General features: G+C 37.4%; 1 protein-coding gene across 1 annotated transcript in view; it reads right to left on the reverse strand.

Annotated features, from left to right (window-relative positions):
- Positions 1 to 3,400: 3,400 nt before the first annotated feature.
- The window catches only part of YTHDF2 (YTH N6-methyladenosine RNA binding protein F2), a 30,254-nt gene continuing 8,191 nt past the window's right edge, over positions 3,401 to 25,463 (reverse strand). The window contains exon 5 of the mRNA XM_019979822.2: positions 3,401 to 4,250. Within this exon, the coding sequence (XP_019835381.1) occupies positions 4,227 to 4,250 (24 nt within the window). The 3' untranslated portion in view covers positions 3,401 to 4,226. The remainder of the gene's footprint in view (positions 4,251 to 25,463) is intronic.

Genomic DNA, 25,463 nt, shown 5'->3' on the forward strand with positions numbered 1-25,463 from the left:
CATCCTCCAACCCACTTAATCTCCCTGCGGCTGATTACCCTGCAGCCATGTCAGCTTTCCACGTGCAAACCCAGCAGTTGTAACAAGTATTAGTTGCAAAGAAAGGCTTGTCTCAGGGGTAAGGAGTTTCATCCGCTGCCAGAAACAGGGCTAGCAGTGAGAGTTACAGTCGTGAGAAAGTGGCGATACTATCACAGGCAAAAAACAGGAAGATTGTAAACTGGCTTTATGAAACCTGAATCCTTAGGACACTTAAACTCATTTTCATTTTCAGAGGGAAGGCTCCTACATTCATGACACAAGACTACATTTCCAGGAGAAAAAAAACCATTTTTCAAATAAGAGTGGGAATATTCAAGTGCTATCTGCTCCCTAATGAAAAACGTCAGCATATGACCACTTACTTTTCCACAGGCAGAAAAAGCTCTGAACCCCTAAAATAGTTTAGGTGGGGTGGAAGCCAGAACTTTCAACATTTTGGGTCTCTAATTTACAACACTAAAAAGATAGAAATTAATGAAGGGTGCAAACCAACCCGCACTCATTGTCCCCTACTCTAGATGAAGTATTAATAAGCCAAGTGAAAAGCCCTCTCCACAACTCCAGAAGACTGGTACACAGCTCTACAAAAGTGGAAGAGATGAGTGGTTAGGTGTTTTCATTAGGCTAAATAATTCTTCACTTATACAAGAAATAAAGCCCCCACTTTAATAATCCATTGCAATTCAAAGTGTTGCTTTATAAAAAAAAAAATCAAGGGTTGGTTTCTAAATATTCTCCAATAAAAAGAACCTTTGTTCCTTGGAAAAATGGGGCTGAGAGACTAAAAATACAAGACTAGCCAAGAACATCTTATAGTACATACCAGAATGTTAAGTAAAGGCTCCAAAGAACACTGGGGGCATGTCAAAAGGACACAGGAGCCAACTTGAAGGAGCTCCCGTGACCAAAGCTGGGACAATTTGAGCAACAAATGATAGCAGTGACACATAGAATAAAATACTTATGAGTCCACAATGATGTCACTAAATAAAATGGGGACAAGGGACAGTGTCTCCTTATAGAATTCTAATAGTACAAATGTAGAAGAAATAATAGACATAATGAATTAACACTTGGTAAATGTCACATACTTGATAGCCAGTGAGTAACAATCCAAGGTGTCAAAATTAGTGAACAAAGATTGCTTAAAATTATATCCCTCCACAAGTTACTTATTCACTACAAAGGGAAACAATAACTTTACAGTGGAGAAACACAGCAAATACTACCTTAATGTGATCAAAATTAATTAACACCACCAATAATAATACATATGGACATCATGTATCCAGATATAACGCACCAGGAAGGGCATATGATTTTTGCAGTATTCTTACCAAAATATAACTTCAATCCAGTGGTGAGACAGTATTAAAGTCAATTCGAGGGGCACTATATAAACAACTGGCCAGTACTCTTCCCAAGTGTCAAAATCATAAAAGATAAAGGCTGAAGAACTTGCAGTCCACAAACTAAAGACAACTAAACACACCATGGGATCCTGGACTGAATGCTGAGCTGGAAATAAAAAGACACTCCTTGAACAAATGGCACAAGGCAAATAAGGTCTACAGTTCAGTTAACAGTACTGGATTGGTATTTACTGCTTTTGAAAATGGTTCAGTGGCTTATATACAACGTTAGCATTTAGGGGAAGCTGAGTGAAGGGTATATGAGAACTCTTCACACCATTTTTGCAAAGTTTTTAAAAAATGGAACATGGTTGGAGAACGGTAGCCTATTAAGTATTAAATCAAGTGAATGGGAGACTTACACAGTTTGTTCACATTAAAGATTTAAAATGCTCTGAGTTAACACTGATGGCACGCTGTGAGACTGTTCAGTTTCCCTTCATATTCAACAAAGGAGAGAGGTGAACAAGCATGGCTGTTGGGAGTCTTACATCCACAAATGACAGACAAAGCATTAAGGGCAAACAGTCAAAAGTCAACAACTTCCACTGGCAAAGTTGTCATTAGCAAATGAGAGAACTAGTTTAGCTGCATTTTGGGATCTTCACCAAACCAACTTTTGGACAAACTCTTTAAGAGCGAATATAATCTAATTTTTATACTACTTATATATTAAAAGTCCAATTTTTTTTTTTAAAAAAAACACACAAATCTAACATCCTGACTCCCTCAATACTCACTCAAGTGAGCAGCCTTGTTAAAGGCTCCAAATTCCTTTCAGCTTGTCCTCAAAGCAATACCAGTATTTTCTATGTGATATAAAAGTAAAGACTGGTTTAAATACTGAGGCAGTAACATTTCAAATTGCAGAAAAGCATCTTAAATGATCTCATATCCAACTTGAATACAATGTAGGAAAATCTAGCTGAAACTGATTTTGAATTTGCTTTTCTCAGGATATTTTTTCCCTTTCAAAAGTGAAATACTAAACGTCCATTAAGCCCATGGGAGTCCTCTAGAAGTCACAGAAGTCTCACCTTAAGTTGAATGCAATAAATGTTACATCTCCAATTCGAAACTGGGCATCCTCAAACTGATAAAAGCACAAAGGACTCCCTGATTTGGGGGGACTGTATTTCAAAAAGCTTAGCAAATAGGAATATCTAGATATACTGGACCGTGTCTCAGGCAAAGCAAAGTTCTCAACTCTAAGCGTTAACAATAATGCTAGTTATTAATCAGCAATTTATTAATTTTATCACACTCTTGAGTTAGTAGCCTGGGTTGTGTAGAATGGGATGAATAAATCATTTGAGGGCAAAACACGATCCAACAGTATTATCTATTTTCTGAATCCTTTCTTATTACAGAAGTTTTTACATTTAACTGAGACACCTTAAGGGCTAAAAATCTGTAAGAAAAAAGAGAATCTCCAAACCTTAGAAAATAAATAATGATGAATCAATTACCCTTATGGTTACATGGTTCACAAAGAATTGTGAAATTCCCATTGGAATTTCTTCTTCTTGGGACACATGGAATCCTGCCTAAGTCAGTCATATTTCAGATTAAACATGTATATCCTTGATACTGGGCTCTACCTATTTTGCACAGAAGATATGTGGCCAGGTTACTACAGGGTTATTAGCACAGTGCCTGCCAGGCAACTAATAAAGACTCACAATCAAATATTTGTTGAACAATTTAGCATAGCAGTGGCACTACCTTCTCAGGAAGTATCCAGAAATAAAGCATTATGAATATTGGCCCACCTTGCTTTGCAGTGGTCATGGTTATCCAACCCTGGGTACAAAGCAATTCCTGAACTATTCCATCTCAGTGAACTTTCTAAAAATGGTTGCTGTCTCACCTCGTGAAACTCCTTGTACTCCAAAGCTTTCACAAAACATAGCAAATCAAATAATACTAATAAATGGTACTAGAAGTGATGCTCAACAGGATCTCACGTTTATTGAGAAGTGATTAATGGTAAAAAGAAAGGCAATGCCCTTTCCTCATTGGCTGAACAAGAAACTGAAGAAACATTCACTACACGTTTTTACAATATTTTTCTCTTCCAAAATGCATTTCTGTAAACAAGTTTTTACCACTGTTCTTAGCTTTGAAATCAAATTAATCCTGACTTAATCAGTATAATGTACAAGAACAGAACATTTCTTAGGACTCCTAGTACTTTACTTTGAGAAACAAAGGATCAGAGAAAATGAACCACCCTTAAAGACACAACCTTGGGTAACACTGTTAAATTCTCCAAGACAGAAATTCTTCATAAAAATGTTCTTCCAGTTCGGAAGGAAAAAACCAAATTCCCACTTTCTGGGGTGGATGCCCAAAACCTTCAAAACTCAAGTGTTCTCCAAGTGCAAATGTCAAAACGGGGGGAGGAAAGGGTTTAAAAATTAGAGAAAACTGTATGTACTTACGGACTTTAAAATCCGAAAAACATAGTAAAAAGACAAAAAAACAAAGCATTATGCTCTGAAATCACAACCAAAGCCAAAATAAAAGGGACATTTTTCACCTAAACTACCTAGAGGGATTTTTTGTTTAGTTTTTCCTTTTTCTTTTTTTTTTCATTTTCCAGTTAAGTCCTATGTCATTTGTGAAATTCCAATACTTAAACTGCAAGTCTGCAATCGTCTCTGAAGTCAATGAAATTAAGAAAAAAGTCCTAATTCTCTTGAAGGTCATTTTTTTTCCTCTTAGGATATGCAGATGCAACCGTTGCTGCAGTCTGTGCAGAACTGCCTCTTATTTCCCACGACCTTGACGTTCCTATAGAAGTTAAAAAAAAAATTGAAATGGTTAGTTAAAACTTATCTGAACAAGAATTAAAACTTCATAGAATAACACTACAAAAAATTAATTATTTGAGCTAAACAGAAGATTCCCCACAGGTAAAGAATTTTTACTTCTAATATTTTAATTTTAAAAATTTATTTTTGGCTGTGCTGGGTCTTTGCTGCTGCCATGGCTACTGTCCAGTTGCGGTGCGAGGGCTTCTCACTTCAGCAGTTTCTCTTGTTTGCAGAGCATGGGCTTGGGGTGTGGGCTTCAGTAGGTGCAGCTCCTGGGCTCTAGAGCACAGGCTCAATAGTTGTGGCCAACGGGCTTAGCTGCTCCACAGCATATGGGATCTTTCCAGATCAGGGATCAAACCTGTGTCTCCTGCATTGACAGGTGAGTTCTTTACCACTGAGCCACCAGGGAAACTCTACTTCTAATATTTTAAACGGAAGTACTAACACTCATGAACCCTAATTAATATGAAATTATTTGTCTTGCGTAAGCCCTGAACAATACCGGAGTCATCTTCTATTAGTCCCAAGGCATTAAACATATTCACAGGCGTCAATTTCCTTCTTGTTTTTGGTATAGTGAGGATATGTATCTAGGCCATGGGAGAATTAATGAGCTGACATACAGAAAGCTCTTGCTCCATAGCAGGCAAGAAAATCATCCTTTTCCCCAAGGGAGAGTTTAAAATCCACTCAGAAATGGATTTTGAAAACTGAATGCAATACTTATGTTCTCCCTGAAATAAATCTAAATGCTCCTTTCTTACTAAGAATCATTCTTTTATCAGCTTTTCATAAATTTACCCTAAACATCATTCCATTTCACACACTACCTCACAAAGGAATTTTAAAACATACAACTAAATCCACATGCCTTTTAAAAGCAAAAAACAAAAGCAAAAGCATTAAGTGGTTAGGAGCAAGTGCACATACCTGAACTTAAGACTCGATTCATCAAGCTACGTAAGTAGTCATTTGCTCCTATTCACCTTATGGTAACTATAGTTCTGAAGTTAAATATTCCTATTTAAAAAACAATTAAAAAAAGCCAACTACCACTTATGGGCTACCACATTCTAGGAACCGTACATAATGATCTTCATAACCAACCTGCAACAACTGAACTATTCCCACTTTAGTGATAAAAAACTAAAACTCAAAATAGTTACTTGACCAAGGTTTCCCAAGAACCAAGATTTCAAACCCATGGCTATGTGGTTCTTTGTCTACAACATGTAGGAATATTTATGCAAAAGTCAACCAAGTGAAGTGAGGCTTTGTGGTGAACTGACTACCCTACCACTAAATTACTTCATGGATATAAAAAACAGTAAACTATCCAGAAGGAGCAGTTATCTTTTTGTGATGTCCTATTGGACGTATCTGGAATTCAGAGATAAACTCACCAACATACAAAGATGTGGGATATTATTTTCAAAATAAGTCATTTGGAAATTTCAAACAATAAAATTAACAAAAAAATTCACCTACATGCTATTTCTGGAATTCAAACTCAATTCAACAATTTGAAAAAGGAAAAAGAAAAAAAGAATAAGAAATTAAATCCAACATAAATAAGGGACCTCAAAAATTCTGATGTTTCTGAGCTGCAATATTGACCCCCCACACACTTTCTATATAACTGTCCCAAAGTTTTGATGATGGATATATTATTTATAATAGGAAAATTCCAACTAAAAAAACCTCTGGCACTGACCAAAATGAAACTTTCAACAGCACATTGATTCTCGTATCAGTCTTTTTTTTTAATTGAAACACAGCTGATTTACAATATTGTGCTAGTTTCAAGCATATAGTAAAGTGATTCAGTTACATATATTCTTTTTCATCATGGGTTATTACAAAATACTGAATGTATCCTATGCTGTAACAGTAGGTTCTATCAATCATTTTTTTTCTTTTTTTTAATTGAAGTATAAATGCTTTACAGAATTTTTCTCCTATCAATCTTAAATTTATCTACCTAGTTCAGTCTTTCTTAATTTGGATGAATACTATTTATCTAACCTCTCTACTATTGCTAATGAAAATCTATCTTTCCTTTCAGGAAATATGGACTTTTTTCATGTTTCTTAATTAAATCTCATTCTTATAATTTTAAGCCAAGAATGCTTGGAATACCTAGCCTTCTGACCTTTAGGGTCCAGTTCAAAACTCCTTCCTCGAGACTTCCTTAACCACTGCAGTTTTCAAGGTCCTTCTAAATCTGCAACCACAATTGAAAATTAAATTGTTTTGTTTCATAGAAAATTAGTCCCAACTCAACCAAAAGCTCCTAGAAAGCAAAGCAAAGGTCTTCAATTAAGCTCACTCACAAACTTACTTACAAGTCTGGCAGTGGATAAGAGGCTACAACTGACTTTTAAATAAAATTCTGGTTTTCACAAGGAAAAAAAATGGTAATGGATGTTAATTAAACTTATTGTGGTAAGCATTTCTCAATATACACATTTATCAAATAACTATGCTGTAGTCCACATTTAACAATGCTGTATGTCAATTATATCTCAAAAAACTGGGAAAAATCCCTAGAGGCAATTTCTATTACCAGTTCCTCCTGTCCTTTCTGAGTTATGTTAAGCAGATAAAAGCTGATATTGTTTGTTTTTTGCTTTTCACAAGTAGCATATAACACTCCCTTCACTTTGCTTTCTCCCCCCTCACTTAATACGTCCTGCAGACTGTTCAATTTCAGCACATATAGATCTGCTTTTTTATGGATCTGGGAGCACCCTCCTAGCTCTGAATATAAGTACTGAAGATCTAAAAGAAAAGTAGTTCTCAAAGACATGCTGAATGAAAGAAGCCTTAAACAAAAAGAATGAACACATAATGTATGACTCTAATTATGTGAAGTTTTATAACGGAAAACAAATCTGTGGGGACAAAATTAGAAAAGTAGTTGTCTTTGGTGAAGCAGGGGTGGGACTGACTAAGAAGGGGCATGAGGGAAACTTCTAGGATGATTTTTTTGGATCTTTTTTTAATTATTATTTTTGATGTAGATAATTTTTAAAGTCCTTATTGAACTTGCTGCTTCTGTGTTACGTTTTGGATTTTTAGTGAGAGGTAGGTGGGATCTTGGCTCCCCACCAGGGATCGAACCTGCACCTCTTACATTGGGTCACCTTCCTGGTGACCAGGAAGTCCTCATTCTATATCTTCATAGGAATTTGAGTTAAATAGGTACGTTTGTCAGCATTCCACAAATATACACTTGTGCATTTCATGTAAGTTAAACTCAGAAAGTACATAAAACAAATACTGTGCTCTAATAATGACATGTATGCTGAAATGTTTAGGGGTGAACTGTACTGATAATGACAATTTCTTTGTAATGCATCAAAAAGGAAATGGACTGGTAGACAAAAAAAAAAAAAACGGGGAATAATTCTGCCTACTATTTCTTATTTTAATATAATGTGGCCCCAAGAATACAAATAAACTTATATGCTCCAAAGCTAAATTAGAAAACCTAGACTTTGCCAAATCTGTTTTCCCCTAAGAAATACATTTATAGGAAATTCCCTGGTGATCCAAAGGTTAGGGCTCCATGCTTCCACTGCAAGGGGCACGGGTTCAATCCCTGGTTGAGGAACTAAAATCTCCATGTGCCCAGTGGCTTGGCAAATTACAACATTTAAAATATTTAGTGAAAAGAAATTCAAAACAGCACTGTGAAACTGCACTTATTATAAACAAAGTTTGTTTCTCTTTATATAATGTGATACTAAATCCACAAACACCTGTATTCAACTTTGCCTCCAACAAAACTATTCCTGAATTTAACCACACAATTATACCAAGAGGGCAAATACCACCTGTGTCCTAATGTAAACCTGTGTGGCAGAAGGTTTACTTTAAATCAGGGGTCCTAAAACACCACCCCACCCCACAGTCTGTCAGGAACCATACTATACAGCAGGAGGTGAGCAGCTGTGGTAGGGCAGGGGCCAGGGTACGGGCAAAACCGAAACCACCCCCCACACCCACACTATGGAAAAATTGTTTTCCACAAAACTGATCTCTGGTGCCAAAAAGGTTGGGGATCACTGCTTTAAATTATGGAAATTTGATGCAAACAACAAATGGCATTAGCTGCCTTAATCTCCTAATCAACATCAAGAAAATATCACATTGATCTAATTCAGCAAGCTGATTAAACTGCTCTTCTACTTCCAAATACAATTTTGATGTGTACACAAATAAGCTTACATATTTACAAATAAATATCCATCTTCTCAGAAATTGTAAAGATAATTAAGCATTCACATCTTGAAAAGTAAAATGAATTTGGCACCAATAATAAAACTGTAAATGTAAATAATAATAAAACTGTAAATGATAAACATAATAAAACTGTAAATGATTGACAGATTTTTAATATTTCTAGATATTTTAAACATTAAAAAAAAAAAACAAAAAAAAACTAGGGGGAATTCCCCAGCAGTTCAGTAGTTAGGACTTCACACTTCCACTGCAGGGGACATGAGTTTGATCCCTGATCAAGTTTGATCCCTGGTCAGGGAACTAAGATCCCGCAAACCACAGAGCACAGCCAAAAAAGAAAATCAAAGCAAAACACAACAACAAAATCCCACAATTTGGCTAGAAACAGAAATGAATCAGATGACCCTGCTTGAAGGGCCCATGACTGCCCAAATCTATGATGATGTGAGCCATTACACAGCCTTAATGATAAGTGATCTGGTCCCATCACTTCATGGGAAATAGATGGGCAAACAGTGGAAACAGTGTCAGACTTTATCTTTTTGGGCTCCAAAATCACTGCAGATGGTGACTGCAGCCATGAAATTAAAAGACGCTTACTCCTTGGAAGGAAAGTTATGACCAACCTAGACAGCATATTCAAAAGCACAGACATTACTTTGCCAACAAAGGTCCGTCTAGTCAAGGCTATGGTTTTTCCTGTGGTCATGTATGGATGTGAGAGTTGGACTGTGAAGAAGGCTGAGCGCCGAAGAATTGACGCTTTTGAACTGAGGTGTTGGAGAAGACTCTTGAGAGTCCCTTGGACTGCAAGGAGATCCAACCAGTCCATTCTGAAGGAGATCAGCCCTGGGATTTCTTTGGAAGGAATGATGCTAAAGCTGAAACTCCAGTACTTTGGCCACCTCATGGGAAGAGTTGACTCATTGGAAAAGACTCTGATGCTGGGAGGGATTGGGGGCAGGAGGAGAAAGGGACGACAGAGGATGAGATGGCTGGATGGCATCACTGACTCGATGGACGTGAGTTTGAGTAAGCTCCAGGAGTTGGTGATGGACAGGGAGGCCTGGCGTGCTGCGATTCAGGGGGTCGCAAAGAGTCGGACACGACTGAGCGACTGAACTGAACTGAATGATACGTGAACAACTATCTTAGTAATATCTTAACTGGGCAAGAATTTAGCAATGGATGCTAAATCTAAAGGGTGAATATTTGATGAGGAGCAAGATATTTATAGTCTCAAACTATTTTCCCACTTATTGAAAGGAAAACAGCACCTTTACAATGAAGAACCACGTGAATACCTTAAGTGATCAAAGTAAACACTACCAATTATGGCATAAACAGACATCTTACGCCTCCTAATGTGATGCGCTGAGGACAGTCACTTATGTAGTATTCCTGTCAGAAAAGCATAATCTGATTATACACTGTGATGAAAGGAAACTTTAGACAAACCAAGGACGACATCTACAAAAACAGAATTCACATACTCTTCAGAAATACCATGTAAAAAACAAAAAGGGCGAATGGGTGGGATGCTGGTGTGTGATTATGTGTGTCTAACTGCAGATTAAGAGACTAAAAAGACATAAAACTGAAAGGTCCTGTACTGGGCCCTGGACCACAAAAAAATTGCTACCAAGGACATTAAGACAACTGGTAAAAATATGAATACCATGTGTAGATTAGACAACAGTACTGCATCAATGTTAAATTTCTTGATTCTGAAAAACTGCACTGTGGTCATCAATGTATGCTCTTCTTTTTAGGAACTATACAGCAAAGTATTGAGGAGAAAAGGGAATTTTCTCCTTGGAATGCCTTGGAATTTACTTTCAAATGATCCACAAAAAAATTTCACACACATCTCCAAAGAGAATGATGAAACAAATCTAGCAGAATATTACACTGGTTAATCTGGGTAAAGACTATTTGGGAGTTCTTTGCAATGTCCTTTAAATTTCTCCAAATTTGAAATTATTTCAAGATAAAAAGCTAATAAAATGTGGGACAGTTCATTTAATTCTGCAAAAATTGACTGCATTAAAAAGCTATGTTTGGGGACTTCCCTGGCGGTCCAGTGGTTAAGGCTCTGCACGTCCAATGCAGGGAGTGTTAGTTCCATCTCTGGGCAGGGAACTAAGACCCCACATGCAGGTGTAGCCAAGAAGTTTATGTTTACCAACTCATGAAACTTTGAAATGTGTTTATTTCCTCTTATCTATACTAAAATCATCAAACATGAGAGTATTTTAGCAAACGAAAAAGAAACAAATCTGCCTATCAGCTTTTTACAAGTCTTTTAAAATGAGAAAAAATGACAGAAAAGATTCTAACACAAGGACCATTATTTTAACCATTTGAGACATTAAAACCTTTTAGGTTTCTATAAAATACTTCTCTTACAAAAGGTCTTTTCTTTTACTTGTTTGACTATTTCTTATTACTGCAGGAATTCCAATAAATTTATTGCTTTGACAATCTATGGTCAAGACTTCATTTATCAGATGTATTTATAACATTTCTAATCAACCAGTGCTACCATGGTAATATTTAATAAAGAAAAACTGGGGGTGAGACAGAAGAATGATGATAGATATACAATAAAAGGAAAGAGCAGAACACATAAAAGCAAGCTGAGACATCCAAGGGGTCCAGGTCTCAGATGGAATTGCCATAAGCACAAAATGTACTTGTCTTGCTGGACACTCCAGCTTTTATACATGGAGATGCTACTGATCCACCAAAGCAGGGGAAGTGGTAAGGCATATTGGCTTTCCCCACAGTGGTGTCATCTTGCAGCCTATATTTACCACATTTTTTAAACCTGGTGTCATATGCAAGGCAGCTATAGTGTGATCACTGGTAGGAACAGGCTGGAGTGGCCAGTCTAGGTTAAGCCCCTATATAAGATCCTCAAGCACAAACACAAAATTAATCATGAAGTCCTAGTTAAACAGAAAACAGACCAAATGCTAAAAGGAAGGAAGATGCATTCCCAGAGCTTTACAATACTGTGATGTAATAAAGAATAAAGGAAAATAGCAAAGCAAGATTTTACTGAATTCACACTGCATCACAAAATTCCCACTAGAACATTCACCTAATCTTTAAATCAGTTCACAATCCCATTGTTCATTGTTCAATAAAGGAAAAAATCTTATGAAATTAAATGAGATAAATTTAAAGATATTAACTAAGAATATATAAGCCAGGGCAAGAAGTTTCTAGGCCTCAATATCTGGTCTGTCACTTAAATAACTAGAGGTTAATACACCATCTATCCATCATATTTTAGTCTCTTCTCACCTTACATCTATGACTATAAAATACAAAAATTTATTTTTTTAGGAAAAAATTTTTATTTTTTTATATTTCTTTTAGGAAATATCCTAAAAGCCACAAAGTGGCAATGTTACTTAAAGTCTGCACATTTTAAATCTCTTTCTGAAATTCTTTAAATCTGCTTAATTTTTCCTCTATTTAGCTTAATATCCTCTCTCATCTCTACTACCACTCCTCTCCCCACTTTTAAGTGGGCCACAAACACAGCAGGCACACACACATCTATTCATCAGATATAATTTTATTAACTTTAAAATCTGATGTCTATCCTCTGAAATAAAATTTACTTAACAGCCCTCAACTAAATCTTATGTCCCCATGGTCCTTGGTAGATAAGAACACACACTTCACAACCTCTGGCTGAAAATAAGAAAATGGTAGACAGTTTAACATGAGAAAATAAGATTATACTAAAATAACTTTCACTGTTTTATATGGTTTATGGAATAAATCTTTTTTTTTTTTGGTCCCACTTTGAGATTTGTGGGATCTTATTTCCCTGATGACCATGGATTGAACTCCTGCCCTCAGCAATGAAAGTGTAGAGTCCTAATCACCAGACTGCCAGGGAATTCCCTGAAAACAATCTTAATAATCCCTGATGTTGTTAATATATGCATTACGTGAATCTAAGGGCAGAAAGATCACAAGCTATATATAATTAATATTCTGCCTTCCCCATAATGAAGGAACAAAAATATCTTCCATCAATTCTCTAATTTAAAGCAGAGCTATAGTATTTTATTTAAAGTATCTTCTATCTTCTCCCTTTTGAGATTTTCTAGGTGCAGAAATGGACATTTAGTTGAAATAAACTTCTAGGAAATGACATAGGAGCACCAGGATGAAGTAAATGCATTTAACTATTAACTTTTCCTACCATCACACTTACAGAGTTAGTAGCTGAACTCCTATATACATTTCACCAAAAGGGTTAGAAGTAAAAGCCTGGATAATCTACTATTTTCAAGCCCTGAATAGTAAGTCTAACTAGTAACAGAACAAAGGGTAAGACAGATTACATTTTTTCAGTTATTCTTCAAAAATAACTGGCTCTCCAATAAGGAATACATTTGCACAAAAACTAATTTTACAATAAAATCAATTTCTGAAAACACTTCAGAATACAATTTAACAAATAAGGTTTTTTAATAACTTGTCAATCAAACCCCCCAGCTCCCAGCATTTGACAGTAAGTACAGAAAATAAAGCAATCACTGAACATGTTTCCCAGCTATTTGATAAATGACATAGCCTCCAGTTCGACCTTCAAAAATTTCCAGTGGAACCATCCTCGACACCTCCATGAATACCTCTCTAGTCCAAGCCACTGTGATCTCTCAATAGAACTTTGCTACAGACTCCTTTTAACTGATCTCTTTCAGTATTGTGCCCTCCTCAGTCTGTTCCAAGAATGGGGACCCAGCAGCATTATTAAGTACTGTATCAAAAGTTACTGAAGAATTTGATGTTTGACCCAAAATAAACACAAATGTATGTATATTTATGTGTCTATATATATATTTATATGCCTGAGATTATGGCTAATATTAATAAAAGACCTGTATGCAAATACTTCAGTCATATATATATATATTTAATCCTAACAACTCAGTAAGATTCTCCCCCTATTTTCATAAAATACTAAGGCTCAAAAGGTTTACTTGCTCAAATCACTAAGAGGCAGAGAAGGCTCCTAGGCTTTTCACTACTATGTTAACAAAACCAGACTCTATGACTCATGCTCAATCAATAATACCAACCTAATGAACAATATATAAATATCTAAGTTTTTTAAAAGGCCCATTATACATAATATACTTCACAGAATCCCTTCCCACAACCCCCCAAAACTAATTACCTTTAAAAATCAGTTAACATCTTTGGACAACTTCAGGATGGATAGTGGCCACTAAATCTTATTCCTTTAAATTATCTAACAACTCTAAACAATTAAGGTGCTCATAAAAAGGAAGATACAATAAAATAAGGTAAAACTTAAAAACATTAAAGCCTCTCAGAAGTAGAAGCCTCTGAGGAGTAGATTACAGCATGAAGTTACACGCAGGATATTCAGTTACACTGCCACCTTTTAATGAACAATTACAGGCAATTCACTGGAGGCTCATAATATTGATAGCTGATGAAAAATACTACTCAAAAAACCCTTTCAGCCTTAAGGTAGGCCACAGTATAAAAAGGTATACAGCCAGGCTTACCAGACACATATAACTTCTAACATTGTTTCCAAACATGAAGTCTTGAGACTAGCAGGCAGAGACCGGGAAAACTTTAGGCCAAAGGAAGAAACTTCCAGGAAAAATAAGCATGAGGAATTTGAGGCGGGGGAAACACAAAAAACTACCTAATGACATTCATAATTTAAATACAAGGGAATCAACTATGGAGCTGAGAAAATGCAGATTCCAAAGCCTCAGCTGCAAAGGTGCTCACTTAGTAGGAGAGGAAGAACAAGAATCTGTCATATAGGTACTCTCAAATGGTAACTTGTAGGACTTCTTGCTTGGTGGTCCAGTGGTTAAGAATCTGCCTGCCAATGCAGGGGAGGTGGGTTTGATCCCAGAGCAACTAAGCCTGCGTGCCACAACTACTGAACTGGCGCCCTAGAGCCTATGTCTGCAGGAAACCTGTGTACAACTAGAGAAAGGCTACACACAGCAACAGCCAAAGATAAACAGTAAATAAAATTTCTAAAAACTAAAAAAAAAACAACCCAAAGAACCATTTATGTTCTCCCTTACTCCTGCTGTCCGTCATTAGCAGCAACTCTCAAAAGGTTAGGTAGATACAATTTGCTCCATTTTTATGCTTGTGATGAGGGAAGTTTTAAACCTAAGTGCTTAAATAAAGGTTTAAGTTTCAATTAATTATGCTCTCCTCATATAGGCAACAAAGAAGTGACTGGCTATAGGCCTCAAGAGATAATAGATCATTGCTGTTAGCTACTTTACTTTAAATGATAAATGCGAAGATTCAGCAAGACCAAAGAACAAAAAGCTTTGGGGCACAACAAATTCCAGCTCTTTTACGACCTAGCCAGTGTCTTAAGAAAGTTATTCCTTTTTGAATCTCAATTCCCTAACTGTAAAATGAAAATAATCTTGGGGATTCCCCAGCATCCAATGGTTAAGAGGACTCTGTTTCCATTGCATGGCGCCCAGGTTCCACCCCTGGTGGGTGGATCCCCAGTCAGGATCCCCTCCCCTCCCTGAGCTTCACAGTGGGGCTAAAAAACAAAACAAAACAAAATCTTAACTATTCTACAGGATTGTTACAAGGCATGTGCAATAACATATGGAAAGTGCCTTATATAAACGTGCAAAATAATGGCTAAAGATGGGTGAATATCTGAGGTGTTAAGGGGGAAAAAGCAGGATTAGATACTATATAGAATATGATAACTACATAAACCACTGAACTGTGCAGGAAAATCAGCCAAAATGATGCGTGGTTTTGTCAGAGCAGAGAAACTATGGGTCAGCTTTCATTTATATTTTCAGTGAAAAACAAATGCAATGGGAAATATGCAAGTGTTAATATAAAACTGGCACCCAAATTTAACACAAATTAAAAATTCAGTATGCTATCCACACCAACTGCCAAAAAGGTCCACATGAAGACAAAAGCTTCTATATGTCTACCCTTTATAAATGACTTCATGTTTTACACAAGTTATCTGTCCAAAATTTTCAGCTTTGACACATGTAGCAGAGTATTAAATATCTTGTTTCATAAGAACCAACAGGTATTACAACAGCAGTAAATGCAAGAGTTGGAAAGAGCAACTGCCTGCTTCTTCCCTTCCCTGCCCCCCACATTCAACAGCTGAAACTTGAAGACTTAGCCATTTTCTTCCTTCATCTTTCTTTCCACATTCTTTTTCTATATACATGTCCTTCCAGACCCAACTCAACTCGTCTTCCATAAAAATGACGACCCTGGTCTTGCTATTCTTCTCTTCTGTACTTAGTTTCATACTGTTAACTTAGCACTTTAATACACAGTATCCAGCGATCAATGCAAAGAAATAGAGGAAAACAACAGAATGGGAAAGACTAGAGATCTCTTCAAGAAAATCAGAGATACCAAAGGAACATTTCATGCAAAGATGGGCTCGATAAAGGACAGAAATGGTATGGACCTAACAGAAGCTGAAGATATTAAGATGGCAAGAATACACAGAAGAACTGTACAAAAAAGATCTTCAGGACCCAGATAATCACAATGGTGTGATCACTGACCTAGAGCCAGACATCCTGGCATGGGAAGTCAAGTGGGCCTTAGGAAGCATCACTAAGAACAAAGCTAGTGGAGGTGATGGAATTCCAGTTGAGCTATTCCAAATTCTGAAAGATGATGCTGTGAAACTGCTGCACTCAATATGCCAGAAAATTTGGAAAACTCAGCAGTGGCCACAGGACTGGAAAAAGTCAGTTTTCATTCCAATCCCAAAGAAAGGCAATGCCAAAGAATGCTCAAACTACCACACAATTGCACTCATTTCACACACTAGTAAAGTAATGCTCAAAATTCTCCAAGCCAGGCTTCAGTAATATGTGAACCGTGAACTTCCTGATGTTCAAGCTGGTTTTAGAAAAGAAAGAGGAACCAGAGATCAAATTGCCAACATCCGCTGGATCATGGAAAAAGCAAGAGAGTTCCAGAAAAACATCTATTTCTGCTTTATTGACTATGCCAAAGCCTTTGACTGTGTGGATCACAATAAACAGTGGAAAATTCTGAAAGAGATGGGAATACCAGACCACCTGATCTGCCTCTTGAGAAACCTATATGCAGGTCAGGAAGCAACAGTTAGAACTGGACATGGAACAACAGACTGGTTCCAAATAGGAAAAGGAGTACGTCAAGGCTGTATATTGTCACCCTGCTTATTTAACTTATATGCAGAGTACATCATGAGAAACGCTGGACTGGAAGAAACACAAACTGGAATCAAGATTGCCGGGAGAAATATCAATAACCTCAGATACACAGATGACACCACCCTTATGGCAGAAAAGTGAAGAGGAACTAAAAAGCCTCTTGACGAAGGTGAAAGAGCAGAGTGAAAAAGTTGGCTTAAAGCTCAACATTCAGAAAACGAAGATCATGGCATCTGGTCCCATCACTTCATGGGAAATAGATGGGCAAACAGTGGAAACAGTGTCAGACTTCATTTTTCAGGGCTCCAGAATCACTGCAGATGGTGACTGCAGCCATGAAATTAAAAGACGCTTACTCCTTGGAAGGAAAGTTATGACCAACCTAGATAGCATATTCAAAAGCAGACATTACTTTGCCAACAAAGGTTTGTCTAGTCAAGGCTATGGTTTTTCCTGTGGTCATGTATGGATGTGAGAGTTGGACTGTGAAGAAGGCTGAGCGCCGAAGAATTGATGCTTTTGAACTGTGGTGTTGGAGAAGACTCTTGAGAGTCCCTTGGACTGCAAGGAGATCCGACCAGTCCATTCTGAAGGAGATCAGCCCTGGGATTTCTTTGGAAGGAATGATGCTAAAGCTGAAACTCCAGTACTTTGGCCACCTCATGGGAAGAGTTGACTCATTGGAAAAGACTCTGATGCTGGGAGGGATTGGGGGCAGGAGGAGAAAGGGACGACAGAGGATGAGATGGCTGGATGGCATCACTGACTCGATGGACATGAGTCTGGGTGAACTCTGGGAGTTGGTGATGGACAGGGAGGCCTGGCGTGCTGTGATTCATGGGGTCGCAAAGAGTTGGACACGACTGAGCGACTGATCTGATCTGATCCTATACTGTTTCATCTAAGACACCTCCTCCAATACACACCATCTTATACTATTTTATCTGTTATCTCCTCCCTAGGGTTAACTGGAGTTAAATTAGTTCAATTAGGGATTGTTTATTCAGCAAGGGATGAGAAGTATTAGGGCAATATTTACTGAGCTAGCTGTCAGCTCCTGCAGGCTTGCAGAATTCAATGGTGAGGAGATCACATTTGCTTTCCCTAATTCAGGTAACAGAGCTTTTTCTCTTCTACAAGAAACTCCTAACTAGTGCAGGTGTCAGTCCTTATCATACAGTTTTTTAAGACAGTCAAAGCCAATACTGTAGCATCCCCAGCTTCTGTGAGATGTTTTCTTAATCCCTCCCTTTCTCCAAGGCTAAATAACCAATAGACCTAGATGAGATGTTGAAGCAGCAGATTCCTTTCGGTTCTTGTTTCAAAACAGATCACCCCAACTCCCAATTCCACCTCCTTGCAACCATTCATTCATTAAAAAAAAAATTCCTGTCCCATCGTGGGTTCCCAATTCTGCTTCACAGAGGAGGTACTTTGAAGATCACCCAGAGGGGGAAAAAACACTGAGCATGTTAAGAATCCTCCTGTAAAGCAGGCGACCTGGGTTCAATCCCTGGGTTGGAAAGACTCCTGGAGGAGGGCATGACAACCCACTCCAGGATTCTTGCCTGGACAATGCCCAGGGACAGAGGAGCCCATAGGACTGCAAAGAGATAGACACAACTGAAGCAACTTAGCACAGCACACATGTGAAATTAGCCATTCATGGGGTTCTGAGCAAGTGTTTGGACCAGAAAAAAAAAATTGCGATGTTAAAAAGTCTTAAAACTTATAGGACTAACCTTTACTTCTGGTAGATAAGCAAAATGGTTCACATCTCAGTAATTCTTGGTTTATACTACTCAGAGTAAATACAAATAGTAAATGATTCTAAAATTGTTAACCACTCCTTGTCCCAAACTATTCAGGTTTGGAAAAATGGCCCCCTCTAGATCAATCTTTACCCCTATCCAAAACAGAATACTGGACTTCCCTAGTGGTACAGTGGAGAAGAACCCACCTGCCAATGCAGGGGACACAGGTTCCATCCCTGGTCCGGGAAGATTCCACATGCCTCAGAGCAACTAAGCCTTGTGCGCCCCAACTATAGGGCCTAGGGCAGCAACTACTGAAGCCCGAGCACCTAGACCCTGTGCTCTGCAGCAAGAGAAGCCACCGCAATGAGAAGCTATCGCAACGCAACTAGAGAGCAGCCCCGCCCACTGCAACTAGAAAAAGCCCACCACACAACCAAGCAAGACCCAGCACATAAATAAATATAAAAAAGAAAAAAGAACCAGAATACTGACATTTTCAATACTCAACTGTATTTCAGAAACTGTTACATGGTCTAATTCACCAAAACAGCCAATACTAACTAAACAGAAGCTGGTCTTACTTCATTAAATCTCTTTAAGACTTGGTTGGAATAGACAGCTTGGAAAACTTAGCAGGTTGGGAAGGGTTAGAAAACTATAGAAACAACAGCAGAGTCTGTTGAATAATGTGTGGAGGACAAAACCTTCAAACCCTTAACCAAGCACTCTCATGTTACTTTTATTCAGATAGTTGTTGGCATTTGCAGTCATCTGCTACCTCTCTGCAGTCTCTGAATAAGTTGATTATACCCCACTGTTTGAAATTCTACTCAAGATATAGCCCTTTCCTGGTTCTCTTTAAAACTCAAACTACTCCCTCTCAATCTCTCTCACTTGCTCCCTCTTTAATTCATCCTTTAAACTGTGTTACTGCTGGGGGTTCTTTCTTTGGCCCTCTTCTCTCACTGGACGTTGGCTCTGGAACCACAATAAGTAGAACATCAGCTCTGCTTTCTTAGTTTGGGTAACTGTGCAGAGGTATTTACTCTTTAGAGTTCTCTAGTCTTCATCTGTAAAACTGAGGTAAGTTGTATCTATACCACAATGATAGAATTAAATGAAAACATACATAAAAATATGTATTCAGGACAGCTGCATACTATAGACACTATAGAACATATAATTTCGGCCATTATTTTTATTACCAATATTCTTAAAAAATCTTAAACTCATCCATGCCTTTACCTACACTGAGGGCTGAAAACTTCCAAATTTCTATCAACAGACCTCTCTCGTGAGCCCAAGATCCTACCATCAACTGATTGTACCACAGGTACCCCTAATACTATTTCCAAAAGCCAACATATCTCCAAACCCTAACCTGCTGCTCATAGTACTTTCTAAGTTTTTTTTTTTTAATAACTATCAGCAAATGTTTCTATCACATTTCCCCATTCCCACTATCTTGATTCAGGCTCTCAGTGTCTTTCTCCCAACTATTGTAAAAAACTCTCACTTGGCCTCTGAGTCACCTCTACCTCTCTCTATTCATTTAACAGATGATTTTAGTTGCATTGCTAACCTGAGTTTCCAATTTCCTACCTATAAATTTTGTGTCTGAGAGTTGGTGCGGGGATTAAAGTAAACTATGAAAGTGCCTAACAAAGTTAGTGCCCATTACTGACTTAAGACAACTGAAATGAAGACGTATGTCAAGACTTCACTGGCTCATCAATCTGAACAACTTCCTTGCTAAACTGGATAATGATTCTCAAATTGTGGAAGACTAATTCCTCAAATTTTGTGTTATTCAAAATATGTTAGGATAGAGACATAAGTGTGTTTAATCTGCATTAAGGGAGCTTCCTGGTAGTCCAGTGGTTAGGACTCCGCACTTTCACTGCAGGGAACATGGATTTGATCCTGAATGCCTCACGGCAAATCTGCATTATTTTCTCTATCACTTTTAAGTCTAGACAATCAACAAAAATCAAGTTCTGATTTGTATACAGCATTTGCCAATTTCTGTAGTGTCAATAACATAGCTGACCTCAAACTAAAAATGGGCTATCTGTAGGGCTAAGAGACATGCAATTGCAGTGTATTATATTGATACAGACATAACTTCAAGATTGATTAATTTAAATATTATGGTTTAATGGTAATAACAGTATTCTAAATTTATGTAGTTTAATTTACATTTCAAATTGTAGTTTATAATGTAATTAAACATAAATAGAAATCTAAAACACCTATTAATACAATGTATTTAATTTTTAAATTCATATAATTTGTTTAATGATTGTATTTAACTGGCTTGCTAAAATTCTTGAAACCTAAACAGCTGCCTCACAATGAGCAAGCTCAAGCACATTATTGGACTTGGACACTGAAATACCAACTCCACCACTTGTACCTATGAGATCTCTATACAGAACCTCTTTGAGCCTGCTTCCTCATCTAAAATATGAGAATGATATACTAGATGGGAAAGCTAAACTTTTATGTGCAACAAGTTCGAAGCACTGTGCTATCATTAAGTGCTTATTACCCCCTTACTCATTCTATTTGATACAGACCAAATGCTGTTTCCTCCATGAAGCCTTTCTTAATTTCCCCAAACTTACCACTTCTCCAGAAAGCCAAACTATTTCTTCATCCCTCTGTTACAGCTCTTATCTCATATTTTATCCATTTTGTTGTACACTTAACAACACTATTTGGTCCTAAGACAAAGATGGTGCCTTGTTTATCTGTTCTATCCCAGCAATTAACACAAACACATTTGTTGAAAGATAGATACAAACAAAGGGCATGCTTCAAAAAGTTCCAAATTCAGCGTCACCTATCCTCTTTTGGTCCTCCTTTAAGAAGGCTACAGAGAGGCATTTAATCTATCCACAAAGCAAGGAAGGTGAGTAATACAAATAGAATTCCCTCAATCCTATTAGCAAAAAGACAAGTAAATTTATCTGCAAGACAGAAAACATAGACTGCCTTAGAATTTTACAAAACATTCAAGTTTGCCATCCTGATTAAAACAGGATGCCCACTCACTAGTTCTGAAGAAGTAATTTAAAAAAACAGGAGTGGGATATTGTTAAATGGAAAGAACAATACTCCCTGGTTATTTATTTCTTAAAGATTTAATAAAACAATACATGTAGCTAAAGTGATGGCTTTTTCCTTTCTGATTTTTGCATCACCAAAACTTTGATATTTTAAATTTTTTTCTGAAGTTGAAAATGAAGTCAATATTTGTAAACAAGGAACTGAATGTCCAAGTTAAAGGGTGAGGGGGGAAAATGAGAGCTGAAAGAAAAAAAAAAAAACAACTTCCTTATAAAGAGAAATATTACTTGTGCCAACACTACAGTAAACCTAGATTTTTTTTTCTTTAAAAAGGAAACAATTATGTGGTAATCACCTCTGTTTCTTTGCTAAGTCTTTATTACATTTTAGATAAGCTTTTCATTAACACACAATAAATATATTAATAACTACCCAGACACCTAATCTATACTAAGATCCACTGAGAATTCACAAATCCTTTCTGTCATCTATCTTCTTCTAGCCTCAAGCCCTTTTTTATATTTTATATGTAGTTAAGTATTTAAGTCAGAAATTATAGAACACAAACAAAAATAAGGTCTTCCAAAAAAGACCTCTTTTGTATCATCAATTCCTCTCCATGAACCTCAAATGTTATCAAGCCACCTAACTCTCTCTTCCTGGAGAAGGAAATGGCAACCCACTCCAGTATTCTTGCCTGGAGAGGAGCCGCCTGGCAGGCTACAGTCCATGGGATTGCAAGAGTTGGACAGGAGTAAGCCACTGGGGAGAGAGAGAGAACCCTCTCTTAACCCTCAATTTCTCTGATCTAAACTACCCCATATGTGAATCTTCTTTACAATTTATCTAATAAAAGTCCTTTGGGTCTTTTCTTCAAACCTTCCTGTGACTAAGACTTCATTTTTAGAAAAGTTCTCTCTTTTATTTACAAAAATTTTCCTCCCTATAACCTCTATCCATTGATTCTAGTGCTGTCACTGACATGAAGAATAAACCTACCAGAGTTTTTAAAAAGTTATATTCCCCTTCTAAATCACCTCTACTAAGCTAAACACTATGATGAGAAATAAGACATAAGATAACATGTCTAAAACACACTGTGAGAAGAAGTGAGCTGAGAAGTGAGCTGTATACATACAGTAATAGTACAGGTCCACCTTTACTTCTACAAGTTTCCCACTGCCTTTCATGTGAAGGTTACATCAGGGACCTCCTCCAACCTGATTCAAATTAGACCCTACCCTTCATACCTGTTTTTTTAAGCCAACTTTGTATCTATCTCAGTAGATTCCTTCTACATCCAACTAAATGCAAATCAACTCCCTTTTCCTCAACTGATCTCCAAACTTCCTTACGAGAAACACATCTGACAATCTCCAATTAGACTTCTTCTTGAACTATACAAGAATTCCTATTCCAAATTATCTATACAGACTTGAGCTGTTCTGAAACTATGTTCACTCTTTTCAAAACATCTCTGGCTATCCTCTACGTATCTTTTAAGGCACAGCTCAGAGATCACTTCTTCAAGGATTCTTCTATGATCAACCAACCCACACCCCAAACTGGGTTAGGCAATCTTCAAGCTTGCAAACTGGCACTCTGTGCATACCTTGAGAAAACACTTTCCATTTTGTACTGTTACGTGTCACTAATGTAAGGCTCCCTGACAAGACTCCTCCGATTTTTCTGTAAAGTCTAACACATTGTAAAATTGTTCAAAGAAAAGATAAATAACTTCATCTCAATTCTTACACACCATAATAAATTTTCATTACATCCAAACACAATTAAGTCTCCATTTTTAAGTCCTCTGCTTAAAAATTTGAATCCTAGGGAGGAGGGTTCAGGATGGGGAACACATGTATGCCTGTGGCGGATTCATTTCGATATATGGCACAACCAGTACAATATTGTAAAGTTTAAAAATAAAATAAAATTTAAAAAATAATAATAAATAAATAAAATTTAAAAAAAAAAGAAAAAGAAAATTTGAATCCTAGAGGTAAAGAAATCCTACTATTCTCACTTACTAGTAATGGAATTTTTTAATATTAAAAAAAAATTTTTTAAAACCTTAAGCCGTTGTCATTATAATCACATTTTCTCTAGATCTGTCTCTCCTAAATTCCCCTGAGCTTTCCAGTTAAACAACTGGATAAACCCTTACCCAGGTAATCTGGCTGAGTCTAATGTTGGGCTAGGCTTTAAGAGAATTACACAGCCCTTAGTCCCCTCTACTAGACTATCATATTTGTTGTTATTGTTTAGTCGCTAAGTCATGTCCAACTCTTTGTGACCCCACGGACTGTAGCCCACCAGGCTCTTCTGTCCATGGGATTTCCTACGCAAGAACGCTGGAGTGAGCTGCCATTCCCTTCTACAAGGGAATCTTCTCGACCCAGGGTTCAACCCCACATCTCCTGCATTGACAGGCGGATTCTTTACCACTGAGCCACCAAAAAAGCCTATCTTATTTTTGCCTAAAGTTAAAAGGCTAGAAAGATAAAACCAAGCCAACTATTTTATGAGGTTTATAAACAAAGTCATCACTAATGCAAGGAGCAACTCTCCCTCTATCCCAGACTACTCCGAAGTTGAGATAGAGGGAAAAATTGACTGTCGCTGCCTTTTGAATATCTGACAGAGCTCTCTCAACAAAAAAAATTTTAAGAAAAAGGCTCATGGCAATGTATAGCACAGCCAAGATCTTCAAAAAGCATGTACTTTGACCCAGCACTTAAGGATAGGTGTGAATCAATATTTATATCTTAGAACGTTACAGTGAGTGAGTGAAAGCCACTCAGTCATGTCCGAGTCTTTGCAACACCATGGACTATACAGTCCATGGAATTCTCCAGCTCAGAATACTGAAGTGGTAGGTAGCCTTTCCCTTCTCCAGGGGATCTTCCCAACCCAGGGCTCGAACCCAGGTTTCCCATATTGCAGGCGGATTCTTTACCAGCTGAGCCACAAGGGAAGCCCAAGAATACTGGAATGAGTAGCCTACCCCTTCTCCAGAGGATCTTCCAGACCCAGGAATTGAACCGGGGTTTCCGGCACTGCAGGCGGATTCTTTACCAAGTGAGCTATCAGGGAAGCCCCTTAGCATGTTTACAACAGTGTTATTTTAGCCGGGAAAAAAGTATAAAGAAGCTGACATACTCAACAGGGACTGGCGAATTACAATAAACCTTTGATAGAATACTATGAAGCCTTCAAAAGTGATGTCACAGAAGAAATATTTAACAATTAGGGGCAAGTTCTAAACAAATGCAGAGGGGCAAGTTCTAAACAAATGCAGAAAGAGTTTACAAAACAGTATCCGAGGAAAGTAAACCACATACCAGAAGTCACTAAAATTTGCTGGAAGCATCAAGCCAGACAGCTAAGAGATTCGAGCCAGATAGATCTTGAAAAGATTTTATGATATTGAATTAGATCATGTGACAGAACAAGGCAAAAATGGGTGTAGTTCTGCTTCACTGTGTTCTGCCAAGAAACATGCCCAATCACAGAACTTTAGAACAGCTGTGACATCATTTTTAGGATGAAGTATTAAGTATTTCCCTACTGACTGAGTTACCATTTGGTCAAAAGATCTTTTGCAATCTTGTAAATAATACCAAGGCAGACACACAAACACCCCACTTAAGGGAGTGTACTGCTTCAATGAGCTATCAGTCCCATTCTCATGAAACTTGTTTTATCTTGGAAGCCTAACAGACTAAAAAGTACAGTTTACAGTCAGTTATGTAAGCATGTTAAAGAGTAACAGTGGGCAACACTGGAGTAAGGCAATACTGACTGAAAGCGTAACTGGATTCGGAAGCAATCGTAGGGACCTTCCTGAAACCT

Source organism: Bos indicus, chromosome 2, assembly GCF_029378745.1.
Source record: "Bos indicus isolate NIAB-ARS_2022 breed Sahiwal x Tharparkar chromosome 2, NIAB-ARS_B.indTharparkar_mat_pri_1.0, whole genome shotgun sequence".
Lineage (NCBI taxonomy): Eukaryota > Metazoa > Chordata > Mammalia > Artiodactyla > Bovidae > Bos > Bos indicus.